The sequence below is a fragment of the Acinonyx jubatus genome, chromosome B3 (genome assembly GCF_027475565.1).
Source record: "Acinonyx jubatus isolate Ajub_Pintada_27869175 chromosome B3, VMU_Ajub_asm_v1.0, whole genome shotgun sequence".
NCBI lineage: Eukaryota > Metazoa > Chordata > Mammalia > Carnivora > Felidae > Acinonyx > Acinonyx jubatus.
In genome coordinates, this window is record NC_069386.1 from 47,915,737 (window position 1) to 47,942,371 (window position 26,635).

Consider the following 26,635-nt stretch of genomic DNA (forward strand, 5'->3'; position numbering starts at 1 on the left):
TGTATGCATTGTAAAAGGATTCCCGTCTTCTAGTTAATTAACATATCTGTCACCTTAAACTTATTATTTTGTGTACGTATGAAAACATTTAAGTTCTATTAGTAAATATCAATTATTCAACTCTGTGTTACCAACTGTAGTCAAAATATTTACATTTTTTTAATGTTTATTTTTGTTTTTGTTTTTTAAATTTTTTTTTTCAACGTTTATTTATTTTTGGGACAGAGGGAGACAGAGCATGAACGGGGGAGGGGCAGAGAGAGAGGGAGACACAGAATCGGAAACAGGCTCCAGGCTCTGAGCCATCAGCCCAGAGCCTGACGCGGGGCTCGAACTCACGGACCGCGAGATCGTGACCTGGCTGAAGTCGGACGCTTAACCGACTGCGCCACCCAGGCACCCCAAATGTTTATTTATTTTTGAAGGAGAGAGAGATACAGACAGAGCATGAGTGGGGGGAGGAGCAGAGAGAGAGGGAGACACAGAATCCAAAGTAGGCTCCAGGCTCTGAGCTGTCAGCACAGAGCCTGACGAGGGGCTGGAACCCACGAGCCACGAATTCATGACTCAAGCAGAAGTCGGACGCTCAATCTACTGAGCCACTCAGGCACCCCATAGCCAAAATATTTTAATTAGATCCTTAGACCTCATTAGTCCTGTAGTTGAAAGTTTGTACCCTTTTACCATCCTCTCTCTATTTCCCTCACCTCTAGGTCCTAGCAACCATAGAAACAGAGAGTAGAAAAGTAGTAAGCACTTTTATGAAACAATCATTCTCAAATAGAAGAATCCAATAGCAAGTAAACCATAAAAAAACCCACATTTGCATTTGTATTTACTCATAATTAGCTTTACATATGGCTTTCAAATTTGATCATGTATATTTTTTGCTTCCAGTATTTCAGTAGCTTCTCATTCCCTTCAGAATGCAACCTAAATGGTTAGAGGTGTGCTTCTCAAACTTTAAAGTGCATATAAGTTACCTGGACATCTGTCAGAACTGCTGATTGGATGTGGTAAGCCAGAGGTGGAGCCTGATATACTGCAGATCAAACAAATTAAAGGCTGGTCCAAGGACCACACTTAGAGTAACAAAGAATTAGAGCATAAATAGGCAAGGCTCTTCATCATCTGGCCTCTGCTCATCTGGTGCCTGCATCCTTTAACACCTTCTCTCCATCCTTTATCATCACCCTTTGGTTCTTCTATACACCTCACATTCCCACTATGTGGAATTTCAGTTCTCTGAATGTGTTGTACTCTCTCATTGCCCTGTGCCTCCATCCATGCTCTACCTTCTGCCTGCACCACTCTTCATATTCTGTTGCTGCTTACTATAGTCCTTCAACTCTCAACCACACTCACCTCCCCTGCAAAGCCTTCCCTGAATCTCAGTCTTGATTTGATGGCTGGGGACCATTGTAGCATCCTGTCAGGGGTTTGCTTTTCCAGGAGGGACTTAACAGTGCTTGAATTCTGAGTGTTTTTTCAAGAATGGCAAGTGGATTATTTGGGGGTAACCAAGAAACTCCATATTGGAGAGTAATACAGAATTTTGAATAAATAAGTTTACAATTAAATTGATGTTGGTCAGGGGCACCTCGGTTGTTTAGTTGGTTAAGTGTCCAACTCTTGCTCAGGTCATGATGTCTGTGAGTTCAAGCCCCACATTGGGCTCTCTGCTGTCATTCTGCTGTCCACACAGAGCCTACTTCAGATCCTCTGTCCCCCTCTCTCTTCCCTTCCCCTTCTCATGCTGTCTTTGTCTCTCACAAAAATAAATAAACATGAAAAAAAATTGATGTTAGTCACAAATACGTAGAAAGAGGGAGAAAAAACTGTTGACAGAAGATTTTAAAGCCCTCATTCATAAAACTTGGGGAATGAAGGTTGGGGAAATATGTTTTTGTTGCCGCTACTAGGGATGTTTAAAGGAGAGAAAACAGGAGAGAGCGAAACTGTCCTTATGCATGGGAGAGTAGATTCACAAGATGAGACAAGCATTACTGCTCTAAAGTGCTGGCGGGGTGTTGGGGGGAACTCCTTCTCTAGGGCTGGAGCTTGAGTGTAATTAAAAAAAAACCAATAACACCATTTTGAATCTTGACTCCACTATTTACTAATTCTATGACCCTGAACAAGTGGCTTCACCTCCCAGAATGTATTTCCCTACCCACAAGTGACGGTAATGTTACTTATCTGTTAAGGTTTTTAAGAGTATGAAATGAGGTAGTATATATGAGACATGTAGTAAATTAATTCTCTCTTCTTCCCTTTAGGGCTATGTGTCAAGCCTAATAAAATGTAAGCTACAATATTATTAAAAGACTTCATTATGTTGTGGACAGGTAGCTTAGAACTCAAGGTCCACTTTGTAAATTCACTTTAACAAGTTTATCTGATGTATGTGTATGAGGGTGTGTGTGTATATACATTTTTTTCTGTTGTTAATTAAATAGCCTTTGTCTTTAATAGATATTAGGAGATTAAAGAGATATCCAGTTATTTCAGAGTGGTTGATTCCCAGTTTGTAAATTGAGTGTCATATATAGAACATTTACTTGGTGGAATAAACAGTGATTACATAAACTGTAACAAATTGTACTGCATAGCAGGCACTTACTAAATATCCTTGGAGTGTAAAGTTATTAAGAGGAAGAGAAAGGAAAACCAAGCCTTTTATAATCTAAGAAAGCAATATATAGAACCACTGTGGGAAAGAATACTGTAAAGTTTGTAAAAAAAATAATAATTTAATGTATTGAAGCTCTTGAATTACATTAAATGAGATAATCATTTTGAAAAGTAAAAATAATCCTAGTAGAAACATTTCTGCTGTAATTTTGATGGATTTTATATCTTTCTCATTATAAATTTCTACATGGATGAAGTTGCTAAGTGACATGAGTTTTGTTACAAAACCTCACTCTTGTTAATGGTTTCTTGATCCTTCTGTTTCTCTGACTGATGCAAAGTGTAAAATTGCATGGAATGTTCTTCCTGCACAGTTGAGCTATTAAGCAGAACTAATTCTTTATGGAATGACAACAAGGCATAAGAAAGGCATCTCTGGGATTAGGGAATATAAGGCAAACACTTGGCAAACGGCTGAAGGGGAAGTGGTCTTGGTGAAGACAAAGCAACGGCGTTTTTTCTCTTCCCCTTGAATCCATAAGAGCCACACAAGTTGAATAGCTTTGAAGCTGGATGATGTGGCTTACTAGACATGTTTTTTCTGTGCTGTTTCCTGCTTGTTTTTGCCAGCAAAGAGGCCAAGAATAATCACTTGATAAATGCATTAGCATGTCTCATACGCTTCTGTGACCACACACTGTTGCTGGGAAGACAGATAATTTGAGAAGACAAATATCCCAGTTGGGGACGTCTTTCAAAGTAAGATCAGATTTTACTCCCAACTAACAGGATTCTGTCTAGATTATGAGAGTACCATATGGAGACTGATTATTTAAAAAAAAAAAATTCAAACTCAAGATTACGTAGTAGTTGGGAAAGGTAGAAGGCAAAGTGAATAGTGGCTTATTTTCATTATATCAGTTCTAAAAAAGAAGACAAGGAATATTGGTAGTAATTGTATGATGGTTTAACAGTTTAATAAAAACAGAAAGCTTTTTATTTCCTTGGATTTTTCCTATTGGCAGACTGCTCCTATTTGTTTTGCTTGGGTGTGTGAATTTCCTTGTTCCTAATCTCGTCCTTAAATTTCTACCAGGACAGACCCTTTCTATTATAGCATCACATTTCTATATCTACTTCTTGTGTTCTTACGATCTGGTCCTGAGAAGCCACCCTAGTTGCCTGTCACTCTCTAGTTAGCGCTGATCTCTTGAGGATGGACACCATCAATCCAGTAGAACATAGGCCAGGGTGTAGGTAAAGAGACCTGTACTTCAGCTGTAGCTGAGGATGTCAGGAAAAGTCGTTGTGGCTTCAGCATTGCCAACCATCATTCTGTGTAACTCTTTCCACCTCTGCTTTAGGAGACTAGAAGTATGGCTGTGACACAAATGTGTGTGCAAGACAGCACACCTTTGTTTTAGCATTCGGTGGTCCAGTTTAATCCTGAAGGAGTTCTCAAATGTTCAGCGGTCTTGATCAAACATGAGTTCCAAAACCCTGTCCCCACTCTAGAAAATCTATTTCTCATGTTCTTTGGAGAAGGAGAAATACAGGTTCTTTGGATCAAACCAGTTGGTTCTAGGACCTCTCTCTAAATAATTTAAGCTTTATCTGATGGAATCTGTATCAGGCTCGCTATTACGAGACTTCCTAGGATGGGCTCAGCATGCCAAGGGCCCTGGGAACTGACAGACTTCTGCAGTATATGCTGGGTCAGCAGCCTGTGAAAGGTCCCTGCCGAAATGGCAATCCTGCAGTGTACTCCTGGCATCAAGGCAGAGGGCTGTGCTGGGCTGCTCAGGAATGGCTTGTTTTTTAGGTGCGCATGCGCACGTGTGTGTGTGTGTGTGTGTGTGTGTGTGTGTGTGTTCACACGTGTATGTAATGCCTTACTTACTCCCCATTTTTCTAGCCTCTCAGCAGAGGTGTGACTGCTTTCCTATTATTTCCATAGGAAGAGGAATAGGAGAGTGCTAGGTTTCTTACTCCTCCTGTTCCTCAGGGGTAGAGATCCATTTTTGTTTATTAAGATAAATACTTTTGTGTATGCTTTTCATCTGTAGTATTCTAAAGATCTTGTAAACTTAGTTTCAGAATCATGTGGTCCTTCAGATTGTTGTTATGCATACATTATACTATAGACTCCAGATGATGGAGATGGTGAGAGAACTGAATGTACATGTACCCTAGGGCATATCTTACCCATTTATTTATCAGGTATCTATTTGAGTGCCTTTTTTGTCTATGTGTGCTGTGTCTGGAATACAAAGATGAAAAGACATAGGACTTGTCCTGTGGGTAGGGGCAGAAAGTAGAGCTGAGAAAATAATGGAATAGACAGCATACTCCAAGATCCTGGGAGTCTGAAATAATTCTGTACTTGGGAAAATCAGGTGTAACCTCACACAAGAAGTGCAGATGGTCTGCAGGGGTTGGCTTGTAAAATGTATGTGTGCTATCATCTTGCTTATTTTATAATTCTTTATTAAGAGTGACTAGAAAATTAAAAGCCTTTCTGTTTTGTAAAGAACATAGCCTTTGTTAAATTTTATTTTTTAATTTACATACTTAAAAAAATAAGCTTACTTTATTGGGTCCATAGTTTTGTTAGTTTTGACATATGCCTAGCCATGTAACCATCACCACAATCAGGATACAGAACAGTTTCATCACCCTCAAACATTCTCTCACTGCCTGTGTAGTCATACTTTCCCCCTTCCCTTGACTCCTACAGCCGCGTGGTCTTGCATTTTCCAGAATGTCATACAAATGAAATTATACTGTATATAGCCTTTTAGGTTTTGCTTCTTTCACTTAGCCTAATGCATTTGAGATTTTTCTCGGTTGTTGAGCATGTCAATAACTTGCTCCTTTTTACTGCTGGGTAGTATTCCATTGTATAGATTTATCCATCCACCGATTGAAGGATGTTTGGCTTGTTTACAGTTTGGGGCTATTATAAATAAAGCTTCTGTAACCTTTCTTGTAAAGCCTTTTGTGTGGACATATGTTTTCATTTCTCTTGAGTAAACATTTAAAGATGACAACACTGTAAGTGCATGTGGTAAGTGTTTATCTTTTAAGAAACTGCCAAGTTATTTTCCAAAGTGACCTTACCAGTTTGTATTCCCACCAGCAGGTGTTCCACATCCTCAACAGTACTTGGTATTTTCAGTGTTTTTTCATGTGACCCATTCTATTAGGTGTGTAGTGTGGTGTCTCATTGTGGTTTCAATTTGCACTTGCCTGTGACTGTAACTAATAAGGTTGATTATCTGTTTTATTTAGTTGCTTTCCATACATCTTCTTTGGTAAAGTATCTGTTCACATATTTTACCCCCCTTTTAAGTGGTTATTTCCTAATAATTGAATTTCAAGAGTTCTTTATATGTCCTGGATACAAATACTTTGTCAGATATGTGATTTGTAAATTTTGTCCCAGTTTATGGCTTGTCTTTTCATTCTACTGGTTTTTTTTTTTTTCAAGAGCAGAAGTTTTTTTGGTTTGTTTTGATCAAGTCTGATCAATTTTTTCCTTTTGTGGGTTGTGCTTCTGGTGTCATATCTAAGAACACTTTGCCTAACCCAGGGCTACAGAGATTTTTTGATGTTTCCTTCTAAGAGTTTTATAGTTTTATGCTTCATGTTGAGGTCTGTGACCCATTTTGAGTTAATTTTTACATAAGGTGTAAAGTATAGGTCAAGATTAGTTTTTTTGTATATGGATGTTTAATTGTTCAGGTACTATTTGTTGAAAAGACCATCCTTTATTGAATTGTTCTTGTAACTTTGTAAAAAATCAGTTGACATATTTGTATTGGTTTATTTCTGTGCTCTTCTGTTCCGTTGATCTATCAATCTCTTCTTTGCCTTTATCATAGCTTTATCATCATTCTGGAAATTGTGTCTTTAAATCAAGTCATGCAAGTCCTCCAAATTTGTTACTCTTTTTTATTAAAAATTTTTTATTTTTTGAGAGAGAGCATGAGCAGTGGAGGGACAGAGAGACTAGGGGACACAGGATCCGAAGCAGGCTCTTTGCTGAGGCTGACAGCACAGAGCCTGATGTCGGACTCAAACTCACAAACCATTGAGATCATGATCTGAGTGGAAGTCAGACAATTAACCCACTCGGCCACCCAGGCATCCCAAGTCCCAGCACATTCTTGTGCTTTATGATGCATCTCTTTATGCACAGATGTAAGTATGTCCTGCCTGCTTATATTACTAGAACTCAAGAATGTAAAATAATGATGCTGTAAATATTTAGTACAAGAAAATTTGGATTGGGATGCCATGAGGCTGAGTCCGTTAAGCATCCAACTTTGGCTCAGGGCATGATCTCGCAGTTGGTGGGTTTGAGCCCCGGGCTGGGCTCTGTGCTATCAGTGTGGAGCCTGGAGCCTGCTTCAGATTCTGTGTCTCCCTCTCTCTCTGCCCCTCCCTCACTCATGCTCTGTCTCTGTCTCTGTCTCTCTCTAAAAATAAATAAATAATTTAAGGCATGCCTGTGTGGCTCAGTCGGTTAAGCACCTGACTTTGGCTCAGGTCATGATCTCGCGGTTTGTGAGTTTGAGCCCTGCGTCGGGCTCTGTGCTGACAGCTCAGAGCCTGGAGCCTGCATCAGATTCTGTGTCTCCCTCTCTCTCTGCCCCTCCCCCACTTGTGCTCTGTCTCAATCTGTCTCTCAAAAATGAATAAATGTAAAAATAAATAAAAATAAGTAAATATTTTAAAAAATTAAAAAAATTTGGACTGATTTTAAGTCACTCATAGTCTCTTTCTAAGTCTTCCATTTGCACGCAAAGCACATTACTATCACAGCTAACTATGAGTTAATTTCATATCAGTAGATATTTCACGATGGGCAGTTATATCTAAAGCACTGTGACTTTTAGGCCCATTGAAATTACTGCTAATTCCTGGCTCTTGAGCTCCTTACATATTTAGGAGACAGATGCCAAGTTAATGAAGTTAATGATACTTGTCCCTTTGCTGAGAGTTTGCATTGGAAGGAGTGCCAGAAAGTGGAAAAGTAGGGGAAACCTACCAAAAGGAGCCCTCTGTTTAACAATTAAGCCTCAGTCTTAGTAAGCTTGCCGTTGAAAAATATGGATGGCTTAGAACATATCATTGAGGATTAAGATCATCCATGTTGGGTCTTTTTTTATGGCTATGATAGCTATAGCTAGACCAGCAATCTCTGTTAGCTCCAGGAATGCTATGTTTTCAAGCTCGAAGATGGATCAGAGCACACTGCACTATGGCTCTGGGAAGGTCCTTTAGGAGTGGAAGGAATGGCAGTGATGGCTGAGAAGAACACTACCAGGTTTATTCTTTTTAAAAAATAAGCTTTATTGATATTCAATTCACCCACTTAAAGTATATGATGAAAAAAATATTTTGTATATTTACTTGGGCAGCCATCACCACAATCTAATTATGGCACATGTTCAGATTCCCTACAAGAAACCTGAGTAGCCGTAAACAGTCATGCCCATGGACTCCCATCTCTGCCACACCCAGCTCTTGGCAGCTGGGTTCATTCTTTGCAGTCCAGCACCCAGCCTGGGGGTCAGAGTCGATGAATGAGTGGGGAAGAACACTACCATTTTGAGTATGAGGACACCGAGAACTGAAGAGAGCTTACTTTTGACAGATCGTACAGATCATTTATAATAGAGCTTGGGAAGAATACAGGTCCCTGACCTCAGTCCAGTCCTGTTTCTCAATTTGCTCTGCTTTTTGCCCCATAGCTAAGGTCCATACATACCCCAGCTCAGGAGCCCTGGTATGGGGCATATAAGACATTCATGACTGCAATCTTATTCCCTCCTCGAAAGAACCTGTGAGGTAGATGGCCCTACTTCAAGGGATTCTGATATATGCATGTTAAAGGCAGTGGGTAAGTGAGCCAAGACCAGAACTTAGAGCTCCTGACTCCAGGATCTCTCTTTGTGTCACAGCTATCTCTGTGTCAGAGATTTGGCTTCTGCTGCTGGAATAATAGTGTCATGGAAGGGACCTTTGAGACTAAGAAAATCATTCAGCCTTCCAACTAGTTTGGAATCTTTTACTGTATTCTTTTTTGCCCCATATTCTTGAAAGTTGAACAACAAGAAGCAACTTTTACATAGGTTTTTATTACTAAAAAAGGTTTATTACACATTTATAGCAACTACCTACATATGCATTCATTTATTCAGTCAACCAATAAATAAAATTCCATGCCTCAGTCTTGCTTCTCTCCTAAAGCAATTAACCTTTGCTATAACTAAAAACTTTGAGTTCTCATTGAGCTGATCTTAAGTTTTTCAAAGAAATAAAATGTTTTTAATTAATTTTTTGCTTTTTTCAGTCATATGGTCTCACATACTTAAAAAAATTTTTTTTAAATGTTTATTTATTTTTGAGAGAGAGAGACAGAGCATGAGTGAGGAGGGGCAGAGAGAGAGGAGACACAGAATCTGAAGCAGGCTTCAGGCTCTGAGCTGTCAGCACAGAGCCTAATTTGGGGCTCAAACTCACAAACTGTGAGATCATGACCTGAGCCTAAGTTGGATGCTTAACCAACTGAGCCACCCAGGCCCCCCTGGTCTCATATCTTTTAATTCACTCTGTCTGCATCAACATCAGCCAATGCTCAATAAGCCCAGCATTGTTGTCAAGTCCTAACTCTTAGATGCCTGCAAAAAAAGAGCTTTGGTTCACCTGTTCATATTTTATTAAGAATAAAAGAAGTTGTAAGAGTGGATTCCAGCTCTCTACTTGAGCAGTCATGAGACAGTTGTCAATACAGTTTTGTATCTTTTTTTCTCTTAGCATATCACAAACTTTTCCCCAGGTAATAACATAGTCATTTTAAGGGCTGAGTTCCATTAATTGAAGATATAATAGCATTCTTAGGCATTTTTGTTCATTGTTACACATTAACTTTTTTTGATATTGTACTGTCAACAGCAGTGTATTATGAGAATGTTTGTTAATTTGCACTGTTGGAACATTTGCTACTAAGTTCTGGTCATACTGGTTCCATTTTCCAAATGTCTCTTGACTCTGTCCCTGTGTTTCCATCTCCAGTCATGGAAACTGGAGTTTCCGGTTCAGGCCACAGTTATTTTACCAAAATGCCTGCCAGAGACACAGGAATATGGAAATTTGGGAAGAGAAAGTGAGAGAGAGGGACAGAAGGAGGAGAGCGGGAAGAAACTGAAGAGCAAGGGGACTATGCTAGTGCCTGGACAACACAAAGTCAACAATTAGAGTTTTTTCTCTAAGATGAAAATTGATCCCCATGTATCAGATATATACAGATATGCCCGGCATCTCTATGGGGACACACTAGGCATTACAGTATGAGTAAATGGTAGTAAAAGCAGGATCTTGAATTATGAAAAGTTAAAAAGGGTCTGTGGGAGAGGTAAATTTTCAGTCAGCTCCAGTTTAGTTCAGTTTTTGTGCTCAGGATCCTGGGAGAGTCAGCAGCCTCTTCTTTCTTTTGTTGAGTATCCTCCTCAAGTGAGGCTTATAGTTTCTCTCTCCAGGTGTTTTCCGGTCAGGCCTAGTGCATAAACTATATTTGCTGTGCCCCATTCCAGCTTACTGTCATAACCCCAAATGGTGGGCATGCCTGTGTTCTCTACCCCTTATAATCTTGTTAAAACTTTCAGAAGTTTTGGGACGCTTGGGTGGCTCTGTCGGTTGCGTGTCTGACTTCAGCTCAGGTCATGATCTCACGGTTTGTGAGGTTGAGCCCCACATCAAGCTCTGTGCTGACAGCTCAAAGCCTGGAGCCTGCTGCAGATTCTGTATCTCCTTCTGTCTCTGCCCCTCCCCTACTTGTACTCTGTCTCTCAAAAATAAATAAATGTAAAAAAAAAAAATTAAAAACACTTTCAGAAGTTTTAGCCAGCAGTCCGAATGCATCTCCCACTCCCTTTTCACCTTCTCCTTTATGTGCACAAATTCAGGGGTCCTGATGGCTTGCCTAATTTGACTCAGGTGGCCATGAATTCTGACACACTCCTAACCTAAACTGGTCAGTTGTTTTTAAACTAAATCTTTGAGCACCATGAGCACTACTACTACTACTACTCTTAAGAGAAATTTCATTCCCAAGGAGGCTCCTGAGCCTTGCATATAAATACAGTTGACCCTTGAACAATATGAATGTGAACTGTGTGGGTCCACTTATACAGGGATTTTTCAATAAATACAGTATAATACTGTAAATGTATTTTCTCTTACAGTTTTCTTAACACTTTGTCTCTAGCTTTGTTGTAAGAACACAGTGTATGATATATATAACATACAAAATATATGTTAATTGACTATGTAATCTGTAAGGCTTCTAGTCAGCAGTTGGCTATTAGTAGTTTTTAGTAGTTAAGTAAGGAAGTTAAAAGTTACATGTACATTTTTTAGTGTACCTGGGGACTCAGTGCCCCTAAAACCTCTGTTGTTCAAGGGTCGACTCTATACCTATGGCTGTTCTCCCTCTCTCTTCTTCATCCCCACCCCGTACCATGCCACCCCACCCAGCAGAAGTGAAGAATTAGGTGGATGGAGCAATTTCAGAAGAATGACAGTGACAGAAAAGAGATGTATTGCATGTTGGCTTGACCTGAGTTCTATACTACTTTTTAGAATGGGAAGATATGTTTATAGTCAGGAAGAAACTAGTAATGAGGGAGTAATGCAAGAAAATGGGAATAATAAATGGAATAGGGTCCCAGAGATGATCATCAGGGTCAGGTCATCTTGGCACAGATTGAAATGGTTACTTCTTCCTCAGAACCAGGAGTGAAGGGAGAAAAACAAGGTGAAGAGGGAGGGATTTTTAGGTGATAAGGAAGAAAATTTTTGTCCAATAAAATAGTAGAAATAGCTAAAGACATTGAGTGTCTTTAATGTTATGGGCACTATGCTGAGTGTTCTACATGCATTACCTTATGTAATCCATAAAAATGCTTTTAAGAACCCTCTTTTACATAACCACATTTTTTAAAGATTTTTTTAAAGTAATCTCCACACTCAATGCCTCAAACTTATGACCCCCGGATCAAGAGTTGCATGATCTACTGACTGAGTCAGCCAGGTGCCCCAACATAACCACATATGTTTAGGAAGAGTAATTTGCTCAGGGTTATACAGTAGGGAATGCTATAGCAAAAATTACCTTAATCTTCTCAGGGAGCTAAAATAGTGTTCTGTTGTAAATAGGAGAGAGATGGTGACATGGTTCATTGAGTTCAGTCAAGAAATCTTTATTCACTGCCTCTTGTATGCAGGGCACTGTTCTGGCCCCTAACAACATACAGACCTGCAAGACATGTTATCTGAACTTAAGTTTATATAGCCTAGGGTTTAAGTGGTTGGGGACCTGAATAAATTGGAAAGTTAGAGAATTCCTAAAACCAGTTATTGATAAGAAAACTGTTGAGTGTCCCATCTGACAGAAAGGAACTTGAAGAGCTTTGAGGCACTCTTTCCAGGCAAAAACTTGAATCTGGAAAGAGTCAAATCTGGTGTTTGGCAAGACAAAATTGATAAAATATAAAAGAAACAAAGAGTTCACAGGTGTTATTAAAGGTGTCTCTTAAAATGGATACAGTAGGAATATACTGGAAAATAATCCATTCTGGGAACTTTACATGGGGGTCTATTTCTGAAAGTCCTTGCATTCCACCCTTGTTATAAAGTTTCTAGCCTTTATTTTGTTTGTATTTATTTTGACACTTATTTTGGCTAAACATTTCCTTTGAAAAGCAAAGATAAACCTCTTAGGTAGCTCTCAGAATTGCTACAGATTCGATCAGGATAGTAAATTGACTAGAAGTCAGGTAATAAAACATTTAATAGAATTAGCTATTTTATACTCAGTACAGCTGAAAAAAAGAGGTTGACACCCAAGACATAGAATGAGTGCATCTGGGGATGCCTGAGTGGCTCAGTCAGTTAAGCATCTGACTCCTGATCTGACTCCTGTCATGATCTCACAGTTCATGAGTTCAAGCCCTGTGTCAGGCTCTGAGCTGACAGTGTGGAGCCTGCTTGGGATTCTGTCTCTCCCTCTCTCTCTCTGCCCCTGTGTGGCTCATGCGTGCACTTTCTCTCTCTTTCAAAATAAATAAACATTTTAAAAAAATGAATGAGTGCATCTGTCTTGCATTATATTATTTTTATTAAAATCAATTTTTTCCTATAAAAACACTTCCTAAAAAGTACAAGTAGTCTCTTGCGTAGTCTTTTTTTTTAATGTTTATTTATTTTTGAGAGAGAGACAGAGAGTGAGTGGAGGGGCAGAGAGAGAGAGAGGGAGACACAGAATCCAAAGCAGGCTCCAGATTCTGAGCTGTCAGCACAGAGCCCAGTGTGGAGCTGGTACCCATGACCCATGAGATCGTGACCTGAGCTTAAGTCGGACACTTAACTGACTGAGCCACCCAGGCGCCCCAGTCTCTTGCCTAGTCTTAAGTATACAATAAATTTTCAACTTCTGTTTGAAACTTGTACCTTGGTTGGTTTTTGCCTCAGTAGGTAAAGCATTAGTTACCCTGATACTTTGATTAAACAATGGATCAGGTCTCTAGGTTTACATCCTGTTCAATTGCAGGTCAGTCTTCAGGTTTGAAGACTCAAAATGAATTGAACCGAATGAAATAAGAAGTTACAACTATGTTTTGATTAGTAAAGTCTGGAATAGACAAATGCATGATTTGAAAGCCAGTGTCATAGAAATAAACTTTAATCTGTATACACTCCATGATGGACTTGGAAATTGTGCACATTTGAGAGTCTGAGAGGGGAATCTCCCAGTATTCTTCATGAGCATAAAAATGCCCCTAGAGCTACTGATTGGTGACTTAGACCCATGAAGACAGTATAGGGGCACTGGAACGTGACTACTGGCCATGTTTCCTGGCCATTCAGGACTCCCCAAGGAGGGGGTGTGGCAGTAGCAACTGGTACAGTCCTTGACTGTCTGAGGCCTCAGAACCCTGGCTGATCCACAGTGTTAGGACCACTGGTATAAACCCTGCAGCAAGATTCTGACTGACTGAAATGTTTTCTTTGAGTAAAAGAATATTTTAAATGGGATTTACAGAAGAAAGTGATGGTTTTTGTTTTAAATTAGGGAATAGTTTATGAATTTATTAAAAAAAATTTTTTTAATGTTTTTATTTGTTTTTGAGAGAGAGAGACGTAGCATGAGTGGGGGAGGGGCAGAGAGAGAGACACACACACACACACAGAATCCGAAGCAGGCTCCAGGCTCTGAGCTGTCAGAATAGAACCCGATGCATTGAACTCGTGAACCGAGAGATCATGACCTGAGCGGAAGTGAGACGCTTAACTGACTGAGCCACCCAGGTGCCCCTCTGTGAACTTATTTTAAATTGCTGTATGGCTGGGGTGCTTGGGTTGCTCAGTTGAGTGACTAATTCTTGATTTCAGCTCAGGTCATAATCCCAGGGTTGTGGGATTGAGCCCCATGTCTGGCTCCACACTGAGCATGGAGCCTGCCTAAGATTCTCCCTCTCCCTTCCCCTCCCTCCTTCACCCTTCCTCTTCTTCTTCCTCTCCTTCTCCCCTTCCCCGTACCCCTCCCTCCCTAAGCCCCTGCCCCTCCTTCTCTTAAAATACTGTTTATCATTTCAAGACTGTATTTTCATAATTTTTGGTTGGTTTTAAAATCAACTTGTGTTAAGTATTTTATTCATTGCAACCTTCTAGAAACATGAATGGCACACTAATTTAATATTGTAGTCCTACATTTCCAATGTAGAAACGTCTGTATGTTCCTTTCTGTTCAAATAAAGATTTGAAGAACTTGTCCTTTTAGCGTCTTTGATCCTTTTTTTTTTTTCTGACTATAAATCATAGAAGCAAATGATTAAGTAGACAGGTGGAGAGGAGGAAGTCACAAATAAAATAGGCACTTACATTTATTGTGTTTGCAAGATTGTTTTTGAGGATGGCGCATGTTTCTTGAGACCGCATTTCTTACCTATTTTATAGAGCTCTGGCCTCTTAACAGCACTGCTTTAATGACTTCTTGTGGGGCTCTTGGTTTATGTTAGCACTGGCTGTGGAGGGAAGAAAGAGGTCAGGTTTCACAAGGAAGCTGTAGACTTGTAAAATCATACCTAACTGGCAGAAACAAAGTCCACATCAAGGCGAAAGCTGAGATTTGCATAAGAACATTAAAGAAGTGCAAAATGCTTTGACAATGCTGAAAATAGTTTGTGAACTAAAGTTTTAGGGCGATCTAGCATTCATTTAAAGGACATATTTATTTACTCAATTAAAACCCCCCTTTAAAAAAAGCAAAATAAAAACTGGAAAACAAAGTTTAAAACTGTCATGATAGAGATGATTCATATGCTAAAGTTTCTAACTTTTCATGTAAAATTCTATGCAACTTGTATTTTATTGAAAAGGAGCCATTTTCAGATGTTCTTTTTCTTGTAATTCTCAGGTTGAGGGCCCTGGTTGGGGAGAGAATTGAGCATCCATAGATCGTAGGTGATACCTGCCCAAAGAAAGGGAAATTCAAAGTACTAAAAAGAAGGCAGATAAAAATTAAAGATGAGAGATTTTATCAAGTAGTGGAGCAACAGTAGAAAATTTATGCAAACTCTTCATTTCATGCCCCATGTAGGCATATAAAATTTATTTTAAAATATTACTTTTTCTTAGCTATGTGTCTTGTAGGAAAAATATAAGCACAAAAAAAATCATCTTACATAATTCTACCACTACAGATCTGAATCTGAATTACGTAGATTATCTTCTTGTAATCTATCCCCTATTATTTCATCATTGAAATATTTATGTGTGCACATGAAAAAATGGGAAGATTATTTGTTTCTCCTCATTTTATTTTCCTTTACATAAAGCCTACGTAGTCTGGCTGAGTAGAAAAGAACAGAAGAATTTTATTTATTTATTTATTTATTTTTAAATGTTTACTTATTTTTTGAGAGAGAGAGACAGAGTGTGAGCGGGGGAGGGGCAGAGAGAGAAAGAGAGAGGGAGACACAGAATCCAAAGCAGGCTCCAGGCTCTGGGCTGTCAGCACAGAGCCCAATGCGGGGCTGGAACTCACAAGCTGTGAGACCATGACCTGAGCCGAAGTCGAATGCTCAACTGACCGAGGGACCCAGGCGCCCCAAGAACAGAAGAATTTTAAATCTTAGAATACCTCTGCCTCTGTTAGGACTTTAACGTTTATTTTTATTGTATAAGGTCACTGACATCTTTTGTTTGCCTTCCTTGAAGTCATCGTCCTGAAAGTAAAAGCAGTGTATTCGTAGCAGGGCATCCTACTGTGCCCACCTCCAGCACCACTATTGGGATTTACTAGGTACCAAGCAGTGCCTGAGCACATGTTCATGTTGTTCTCTGTGCATATATGTACACATATATATGTGCATATAATTTAATATTTTTATAATATTCTCATAAGATACTATCTCCATCTTACTGAGGGATACTGAAGCTTGAGGTTGAGTAACTTCTCAAGGGCACGCAGCACATGAACATGAGATCAAGACTATGACTTTAACCCAGAGCTGTAGATTTCAATATGGCACCCTTACCTGCAAGGCTGTACTGTGGTACTACCTCCCTCTCTATCTGCCTAAATTATGCCCTGTAATGTACTGGAATTTATTCCTGATTTTCTGTAAACCAGCTAAGGCTAAGCTTCTGCCTTAGTCTTCATATCCTCTACTTTGGTTTTCTAACGCCTTAACTTCTATCATCAAGAAATGAGAATAAGTTAAATTGGAAGAGCAGTAAACATTGTGCTTCCTAGGCTCATCCCAACAGAGCTTCAGAAGTCAGAAATTCTTTCCTCTGCTAGTTTTACATTTTATATGTTGCTTTTTTTATAGGCTGCTGTTTTAAACACTCAAAGAGGTTTTTCTTCAAACATTAATGACAGCCTGACATCTGAACCATTAATTAAAAAATTAGGCTGTATAGGGGCTCTTGGGTGGCTCAGTCGGTTAAGCGTCCGATTTCGGCTCAGGTCATGATCTCACAGTTCGTGAGTTTGAGCCCTGCATCAGGCTCTGTGCTGACAGCCCGGAGCCTGGAGCCTGTTTCAGATTCTGTGTCATCTTCTCTCTCTGCCCCTTCCTTGTTCGTGCTCTATCTCTCTCTGTCTCTCAAAAATAAATAAGCATTTAAAAAATCAAAAAGAAATCAGGATGGATAGATACTTGAGAGTTTATATTAATCCCTGGCCTAATTTTATAGTTTCCTAGACTTCCTTAATATGTCCGGTTTTTTTCTCATTTTGAGGAAATGAGAGTCTATAATGGTGATTCACCAGTCTGTCTGAGCTCCTCTTCTGTGTTCCCTGTTCAGACACCATACTATATACCCCAGCCTTCCAGGTACATAGGCCAGAAACCTCAACCATTTGTATCTTTCCCTCTTTTTCCCCTGAACACCTTATGGCCAAATCATGTTGTTTGGTGTACATCATCATCTCTTATGTGTGCCCTCCTTTCCATCCCACAGTCTCTTGCATCATTCAGAACCATAGCTGGTCTCCTGTCTACTATTCTAATAGTAGTCTCCAGGTACTTGGCTTTCTGATGATCAAACATATGTGAGCTTAGAAGTAGGACAATAATGATACAGGAATCACTAACATTCCCATTAGGTAAACTTTTTTAAGTAGATTTTTTAAAATGTTTATTTTTGAGAGACACAGTGCCAGCTGGGAAGGGGCAGAGAGAGAAGGGGACAGAGGATCTGAAACAGTCTTTGCACTGACCCTGAATGGGCTGTGGGCCTTCCCACCGATGTGGCGCTCTAACTCATGAACCATGAGATCATGACCTGAGCCAAAGTCAGATGCTCAACCGAATGAGCCATCCAGGCTCCCTTTAAATAGATTTTTTAAAAATATATTTTATTCCTAAATAAATATTAGACTGAATTAGTGTGATTCGATTTACATGCATTCCTGTCTCTCTTATCCTAATGAGTTCCTAGAAACAGGAACTCCTGTTCAAGATGAGAGCCATAGCTTCAGAATCCTAGTATACAGGAGTTACTCTGTTTTGGAAATTTAGGATTTTAACACATACTCTTATCGAACTAGAAAGTCCATGCATATTAACTTATACCAGAGCAGCAGAACTGCTTGGATACAGAACCAATGTTTTTTATATTCAACAAAAATCTTGAGGATTTCAAACTTGTACTCATAAGAGAATTCACATAAGGGTCTATGGAGGTTGCCTGGATTTAGATCTGAGTCTCACTACTTAATAGCTGCAGAACCTTGAGTAAGTTGCTTAATCTCCCTGTGCTTCAGTTTGTTTGACTAAAATTTGGGATAATAATAGTTATGGGGTTTGTTTGTTTATTTATTTATTTATTTTCAATATATGAAATTTATTGTCAAATTGGTTTCCATACAACACCCAGTGCTCATCCCAAAAGGTGCCCTCCTCAATACCCATCACCCACCCTCCGCTCCCTCCCACCCCCCATCAACCCTCAGTTTGTTCTCAGTTTTTAAGAGTCTCTTATGCTTTGGCTGTCTCCCACTCTAACCTCTTTTTTTTTTTTTTTTGTCCTTCCTAGTTATGGGGTTTAAATAAATTGGAATATATAATGTACTTAAAGCATTACCTGGCATTAAAATGTTAAGCTATTGTTATTTTTATCCTTATTATAATCTGTTATGTGCTTTCATAATTCTTGGTACTTTTCCATGAAGGCATTTCTCACAATTTGAAGTTATATACTTGCATAGTAATTTTGTTAAATGCCTTACTGCATCGCTAGATAAAGATCCCTGAGGGTCGTACCTCTGTTGGTTTTGTTTATTATTGGATCGTCAGCACCTAGAATATTCTAGACACTGAATAAATATTTGTTGAATGAATGAATGAATTTATAAGAGATTTCTAGCCTAAAATTTTTCTAAAATAAGTATAATTAATATACTATACACTGAATAAATATTTGTTGAATGAATGAAAAACTTAGATTACTAGCCTAAAATTTTTCTAAAATAAGTGTAAGTAAAATCCTTTCCTGGACTGGGGAGACAGCTAATATGGCCCATTATTTTATGTATAATTGCATGACTCAAAGCCTACCAGCATGAGTTAACTACAAGCTAAATGAATAGTGTGATTGTTCAGGTAATGAGATTGATATTATATGACTTGTGGAAATTAACCACTTTGTGTCATAGTTATAATGTGTATCTAATAGAGATATTCAGTGTTTTTTATGCATAACTACTTAAGAATGACTGTTTAAATACTGTTGCCTGCTTACCATATAAACAGTTGGTTTGGGGTAATTGGTGCCAAACTAACTTTTCTTTTTAATGTTTATTTTTTTGAGAGAGAGAGAGGGAGGGGCAGAAAAATAGGGGGACAGAGGATCCAAAGCAGGCTCTGTGCTGATAGCAGCAAGCCAGATGTGGGGAACTGTGAGATCATGACCTGAGCTCAACCGACTGAGCTACCCAGATGCCCCAAACTACTTTTTTTTTTTTTGCAAAAGAGAGCCATTGAGTCTGTTTATTGCGAATGTGCTCAGCCAAAAAGAATTAAAAATATGTACTTGGCATAAAGAAAGCTATTTATTCCTTTTAATGTAGCAAGGATATATACATTCAATTTTTCTAATAATTAGGCTAAGCAGTTTAAAGACTTAGAAGGAGGGGTTTCTAAGGCACAGTGCTTTTTGACAACATTTAAAACTGGAATCACATTTTTTATGAGATTATTCTTTTTTTGGTTTTAGCAGTATTGGGTTGACCTATCGAAGCCTTTCAGATTAATAGATGGAAGCTGCTTGTGAGCCCAGTGTGGCCACATCAAACAATTGTGTACATCTAGAGGATGTTTTTGAAGCAGGGAAGAGGAAAAATGGGAGTAAGGAAACCAGATAAGAGATTTTTATAGTGGTTCCAGTGAGAGACATTGGGAGAAGAACACAGGAGTGGATTTGACATGTGTTTAGGAATTAAGATCAGTGGGAAAAAGTGAATGAAAATGCAGAACAAGGAGTTAGTAGTGTCTAGCTCAGGTGAGTATCTGGATACTGGTGTGACCGACTGAGGTAGAGATGAAGGCTTGGAGGAAAGATGATGATTTCATTTTGAACTTGATGATTAGTGCCTTCTATAAATTATAAGCAAAGATGCCTAGTAGCAATTGAAGCCATGAATATGAAGCTCTGGGATGGTGATCCAAGATGGAGATGTATTTGGGGGAATTCACAGCAAGAGATGGATGTCACTGAAAACTGAATGTGGATGAGATCACCCAAGGAGAATCTGGAGAGAAAAAAGGACAGAGAATCTCTGGAGGGAAGGGCAGAGAAGGGAGCACCCTTGAAAAAGGAGACTGGAAGGAGGAATCTGAGAAATAAAGAGATAAGAAAATGTGTTAGAGGGGCGCCTAGGTAGCTCAGTAGGTTGAGTGTCTGACTCTTGATCAGGTTGTGATCTCATAGTTTTGTGAGTTCGAGCCCGCGTCAGGCTCTGTGCTGACAGTGCGGAGCCTGCTTGTGATTCTCCCTCTCTGCCCCTCCCCTGCTTGTGCTCTCTCAAAAAAATAAACTGAAAAAAAAGTACGTGTGTAAGAAGTAAGTGTGCAGTGTCCTAGACACTGTTTCAGTAAAATAATACAGAAGAAGACAGATTTTAGATGTTTGAGGAATAAAGTCAGAGAGGAAGAAGGGGAGGTAACGCGAATAAACTACTCCTTAGAAAAGTTTTGATCCCTTGGGGAAGAGAGTGGATAGCTGCCAGAGGGATACATGCCATAAAGAGAGATCTGGAGTTTTGTTTTTTGTGTTTTGAGGTTTTGAAAAACTTAATCACTTTTATAGGCTTGATGGAAGGATCCAGGAGAAGAATTTGAATATGCAGGGGAGAGAGAGAGAGAGAGAAAGAGAGAGAGAGAAGGCAGATACATCAGGTTCCCAGAGGTGAGGGAAGAAAATGGAGTTGATGCCCAGAGGGAGGAATTACAAACAGAAGAATGGCAATTTATTTTTGTATCACAAATGCCTTTTTCTTTAGTCTCGGAGATACTGATGAGACTTGGTCTTCGTTGGGAAAAATCATTTTGCCAGCATGTTGAATTTTCAAAAGGGACCAGAAAGTTAGAAATGTTAAAATATAAAGGTGTCTAGGGGGATTTAAAAAAATTTTATACTTGCTTGAGGCCTTACTAAGAACCAGAGTGAGCTCATTCAGTTAGGTGTCTGCCTCTTGATTTTTCAGCTCAGGTCTTAATCTCCTGGTTCATGAGTGGGACCCCCGAGTTGGGCTCTGCACTGGTAGCACAGAGGCTGTTGGGATTCTCTCTCTCTCTGCCCCTCCCCCTCTCTCTTTCTGTCTTTCTCAGAATAAATGAATAAACTTAAAAAAAAATACCCTTACTTGATGGATATGTTAACTTAGCTTCTTGTGGTCATCATTTCCCAGTATATATGTATATTGAATAATCACATTGTACAAAATGTTGTATGTCAGTGTCAATGCAACAAAGCTGTGGAGGAAAGTAGATGAGTGGTTCCCTAGGGCTGGAGGAGGGAGGGAGTGGGTAGATTAGGGAGTGATAAGTAAAGGATAATGAGATTCCACTTTGGGATGATGAAAATATTCTAAAATTGATTATGAGGATGGTTGCAAACTCTGAATGTACTAAAAACCATTGAATTGTACTCTTTAAAGTGAGTGAATAGAATGGTATGTAAATTACATGCTTTGTGATTATACCTCAATAAAGCTGTTCTTCCACACTTTCCCCGAAAGAAATACCCTTACCGAGTCAAATGATGCATTCATTTAGCTTTTAGCTCTTGGAATTTGCTGACTCCAGAGTTTTAGCATATTTGACCTATAGTGCAAAGTTAGTTCAATTTTCATCATAAAAATCTTAAGGGTTTCAGAGACCAATGCATCTGGGGTAAAAAGCAGGGAGCTACTCAAAAAAAAAAAAAAAAAAAAAAGATTCAGAGGAATTATATTGTTTGATTAGTTGAGATCTAGGGTAGAAAACAACACTCAAGTGCTTAAGTGGTTGGAGGGAAATACTCAAGGCAAAAGAATGATTATCTTTATTAAACTCAATAATCATAGCATTTATAAAAAGTCTTAAGAGCCTTCACTTATTGGCTTATTTGATCTTCATAGAAATCTTTTAATAGAGGAGGATCAGACTGTTGTCTCTAAAGATAATGCCACTAAAATATTGGACACCATTTGGAATTATAGCAAATAAAAAAATTATAAAAAGTATAATTTGGAAACTTCTTACATTTCTGGTTACTGTGTTTAAAGACCTAATATAATTGGAGAAAAAATATGTATAAGTTTAGTTGAACAAGTATTATTTTAATGCTGAGTCTGCCGTTCACTTCCTTAAGGGATCTTTCAAAGAATATGACCTATTGCTAGCCCTTGATGAGTTCCTAGTGTAGAAGGGGAGAAAAATTGTGAACAAGTGGCTATATTACTGTGGGATAAAAGTAACAGCAGAGGTCTGCAGTGTACAGAAGTTGCAGAGAAAATGATTGTAGCAACTCCCCAAAGGATGTACTCATGGAACAAAACTGTAAGTGATTGAGGCAAGAAATTTTGCAGGGATTAGGATGCCTGGATGCCTGGTTAGGCATCCGACTTCAGTTCAGGTCATGATCTCATGGTCTGTGAGTTCGAGCCCCACGTCGGGCTCTGTGCTGTCAGTTCAGAGCCTGGAGCCTGCTTCGGATTCTGTGTCTCCCTCTCTCTCTGCCCTTCCCCCACTCATGCTCTGTCTCTCTATCAAAAAATGAATAAACATTAAAAAAATTTTTTTAAAGAAATTTTGCAGGGACTAATTAATTCATTAGCCACACAAATCAAATTTGTATTTTTTGACTATCATTCTGGAGGTAACTCTGCTGGTCCAAGAGGTACCACCTAAGGGGTGCCTACAGTACTTCCAGGCAGGAGATGATAGGGTCCTGGATCAAAGAGAGGACTTTTAGGGATGGAGAGAAATCAGATAGAGAGATGAGATAAAACATACTGAATCAGGTACTTGATTTTTTTTTTTTTTGGAGTAATAGAAGAAGTCAAATAGATAGGGCTGAAGGAACAACTACTTTATGAAGAAAAATTAAGCTGTATTAGATATTTCAGTGTAGAGTGGTAAAGACTGGAAATTAAGATAAATATCCGACTTTGAAGTATGTAAGTTGAATATACTCTGGATTATGAATTACAACCAGAATTAAAACTCACCCCTTCATACATGAAAAAGGTAAATATGGGATCAGTAAGAGAAATTAATGCTTCATAAATCAGGCATTAAATTTATGGAAACAGGTCCTAATTCCCGCTCTGAATGTATTCAACAAAAGTTTAGTTACTTATAGAAAGATAAGCTTACATTGTTACCGAGAAATTGGGCTATTCTATTGCAAACCTGATAACTTTGAAGATAAATATCTATTTCCTGATTGTTCAGTAGGTGGACCATAGGTCTGATACAGAAAATGTTTGTAAGTAGATTAACATCCTAGAAAGTGATTATAGAGGCAAGTAAAAAGAAAAACTATATTGATATTTAGAGTTCGATGTTGTTGATAGTGGTTCTCAAAAATTTTAGTCTCTTTATGCTCTTAAAACTCATTGAAGACCCCAAAGAGCATTTATTTATGTAGGTTATATCTATTGAGACATCTTATTAGATATTAAAACTGAAATTTAAGAAATTTCATTAATTTAAAAATGAAAGCACTGATCTATTACATATTAACATCTCACATTTAATGAAGCATAACTGTTTTCCAAAGCAGAAAATGTTGAGGGGGTAGCATTGTTTTGCATTTGTGCAAATCTCTTTAATTAATTTGATAGTAGACAGCTGGATTCTCACACAGATCTCCTTCTGCACTGAGTCTTTTGCAATATCATCCCTTGATATTACATGCAGTTTCTGGAAAACACTGTATACTCTAGAAATAAGAGTACAAGAGACAGATGATGGTGGTCATGAAAATAGTTTTGACTTTTTCAGTTATCCACTGACAATAGCAGTTTCAGAATCATTCTTGAGGAAGCAGAAATTTTTTGTTATATACACACATAAGTATTACTCTACCCCCACTCTGCTTTTTGGAAGTAGATGTTCCTAAGAATATTTTCACCATTATTCACTGGCTTCGTGTTTTACCTCTCAAGTGTTGTGATCTGTTTACAGATTGATGCAGAATTTGTAGTCTTCCATCACTTTTTACCCTTTCCAATCTAATGAAGGATAAGTCATTATCCTTGACTTCCTCCCTTTATTTATGCCCTAGAATATAGTAAAGGGAAGGAAAACCACACTGTTACCTGGAGTCTGGACTCTATCAAAGTATAAAACCATGGAGACAGATGACCAGCTTCTGGAGGCTTGCTTAGAATGACAAAGAATTATCTCTAGAAATATCAACACTTAGAGATTTATCTCCACTTGGGAAGAGATATGAGGCTAAAAATAGCCTCTTGAGTCTCTCTACCTTTTATTCATCAAGCACACATACCATTTGCTTTATTTCTCTCCTTTCTCATTCAGCTCCATCGATACCAATCTCATTTGACTCCAAACACACAGTGACCTGTCTGTGTCCAATGAGAACCAAGTTTTGTTTCCATTAAGATATCTATAGAGCCTCACCATTCTTACAGCCACACCCAATTCTGTCCTTCCTATTTAAGCATCCTGTTGGTGTTTTGACTTGAGGCTCTCCTTTTTTCACTCTATCCTGTGTAGCAGTGCCTGATTGATTTTCCTCAAACTCTGCTATTATCAGGATTTGTCCTTTGCTCAAAAATTTTCAGTGATGTCTTCATTTGTGCCATGGTATAAATCTTCTTTATCTGTAGTCACCCTCTACTTTTCCTTGAACACTTAATCTGAAATATTCTATAGTAGTTAGTCTTGGCTGTTTCCTTACAATCCTGTGAACACGGGCTACACATTTCTTATTTCTGTGCTTGCTTTCATGTTCTTCCTTTTACCTGGAATGTCTTTATTTTCCTCCTCCAATCTGAAATGAGTCTTCAAAACTTAATCTAAAACAAATCCCTACAAATAGTTTTTGCCTGTCTGGTCTGTCTTTTTTGATTTCCCTCTTCTCTGAAATACAGTAGTATTGCAAGTTTGTACCACACAGTTTGGTATGTGATTACATATCATTATTAAGTGTTTGTTTTTGCTGTGGTTATATTTTTTCTCCAGATAGGTTGCAAGTTTCTTGAGAATCTCATCCTGAAAAGACCAGATTCCCTGAGCTAGGCAACTGCCAGTGTTTTTTCCAAAATTATTCCCTAAATTTTCTTTGAGCTAGTTGTGTTGGTCTTATGTCTGGGCAAGAGTTCAAGTCTGATACATAATATCTAGCATGATGTTATTTCCAAGTACTGTACAGTATAATAGTGAATGTACTTACTCTAAATTTGTCAAACTTTGTCTTATAGCTATTTCTGCATTTGAAGTTCAGCCAGTTTCTACTGAGGTCCATGAAGGTGGAGTTGCTAGATTTGCATGCAAGATTTCTTCAAACCCTCCTGCAGTCATAACATGGGAATTCAATCGGACAACCCTACCTGTAACTTTGGATAGGTAAATTCAGCTTTTGTCTTTGGAGATGATACAGGAGTAATGAAGATGTCATGAGACTTCTATGGGGAAAGACCATTACGGAGCTCATTTTCAATTACAGTAGCAATTACCAACTTCTTAAATACATTTCAGACTGAGGCAAAGAATTAGATCATCAGTCTCTGGCACATGGAAAATAAGTTCTGTTTTTTGGTTTAGGTCATAATTCACATAACCTATCTTACTGCTTTGTTGCTTTCCTCAAACATCTTTTCCAACCAAAAGACCACTGGTTTATAGCTCAAGGTTTTAGGAAACTAAATTAGACCTTCACTGCTGCCAATAGCAATACTACTGTAGGGGTCTCCTATGTATGCCCTGATAGCTGCCCACTTCTGTCTCCACCTTCCACTTCCCTGTCTCCACTACACACACACACATGTATGCACATGTGCACACGTACTAGTGCTCTGAAGGTCGTTGAGGTTTAAGGATCGAGAACTTAGTAGCAACTTCAAAAAGTTTGATTCCTGTCCTAATGAGTAGCAGTATTCCAAAGTAGATTAAAGATCGCTTGCTAAAATGGTAGGGTATTGAGTTGAAAGAAGTTATTCAAGACAGTTTTTTCTTAAATTTACATTCAGATGTACCTTGGAGAATGCATGTATATTTATAGGCAAGAAATCAAGATTTGAAAAAATTGCACTAAGCGTTAGACCATCAGTTATATAAGCTATAATGTCAAATGTAACTCTGTGTAAAGTTAGACTGATAGATTTTACAGACCACATACCGCATGATTATTTATGCTTTTAGAGAACTGTAGTGTCCCAAATGAAAACAATAGAATCAAGCTAATATTTTTAAGGGTCTTGAAACTATTGCATCTGGTACTTTAAAAAGGTTGAATATATTAAATCTTAATCATAGAATACATGTTAAGAGATGAATTCTACAAAGAATTTAATCATCTTTCTTCTCATAACAGGATAACAGCCCTACCAACAGGAGTATTGCAGATCTATGATGTTGGCCAAAGGGATGCTGGAAATTATCGTTGTGTTGCTGCTACTGTGGCCCATAGACGTAAAAGTATGGAGGCCTCTCTAACAGTGATTCCAGGTACAGCACAGAAGTTATTTCAGATTTATTGACCCAGCTATTAATTTTCCTTCTCTGGCTGTAATAGTATGCCATAAAGTAGTACTTTAATTTCATTTAGGTTATTGTAGTTTAGTTGGAAATTGTCATTTTTACCCCTATTCGGCACCTCTTCTTTCACAGTAGTGCTTGGTTTATGTTATATCAACATCTTTAAGAAAGAATGAATATTTGTTCTGTAAATATTTCACTTTTGTTTTTAA

General features: G+C 38.5%; 1 protein-coding gene across 1 annotated transcript in view; it reads left to right on the top strand.

Annotated features, from left to right (window-relative positions):
* The window catches only part of PRTG (protogenin), a 127,181-nt gene that overhangs the window by 35,326 nt on the left and 65,220 nt on the right, over nt 1-26,635 (top strand). Inside the window, exons 3-4 of the mRNA XM_027067310.2 lie at nt 25,148-25,292; nt 26,260-26,393. Of these exons, the coding sequence (XP_026923111.1) occupies nt 25,148-25,292; nt 26,260-26,393 (279 nt within the window). The remainder of the gene's footprint in view (nt 1-25,147; nt 25,293-26,259; nt 26,394-26,635) is intronic.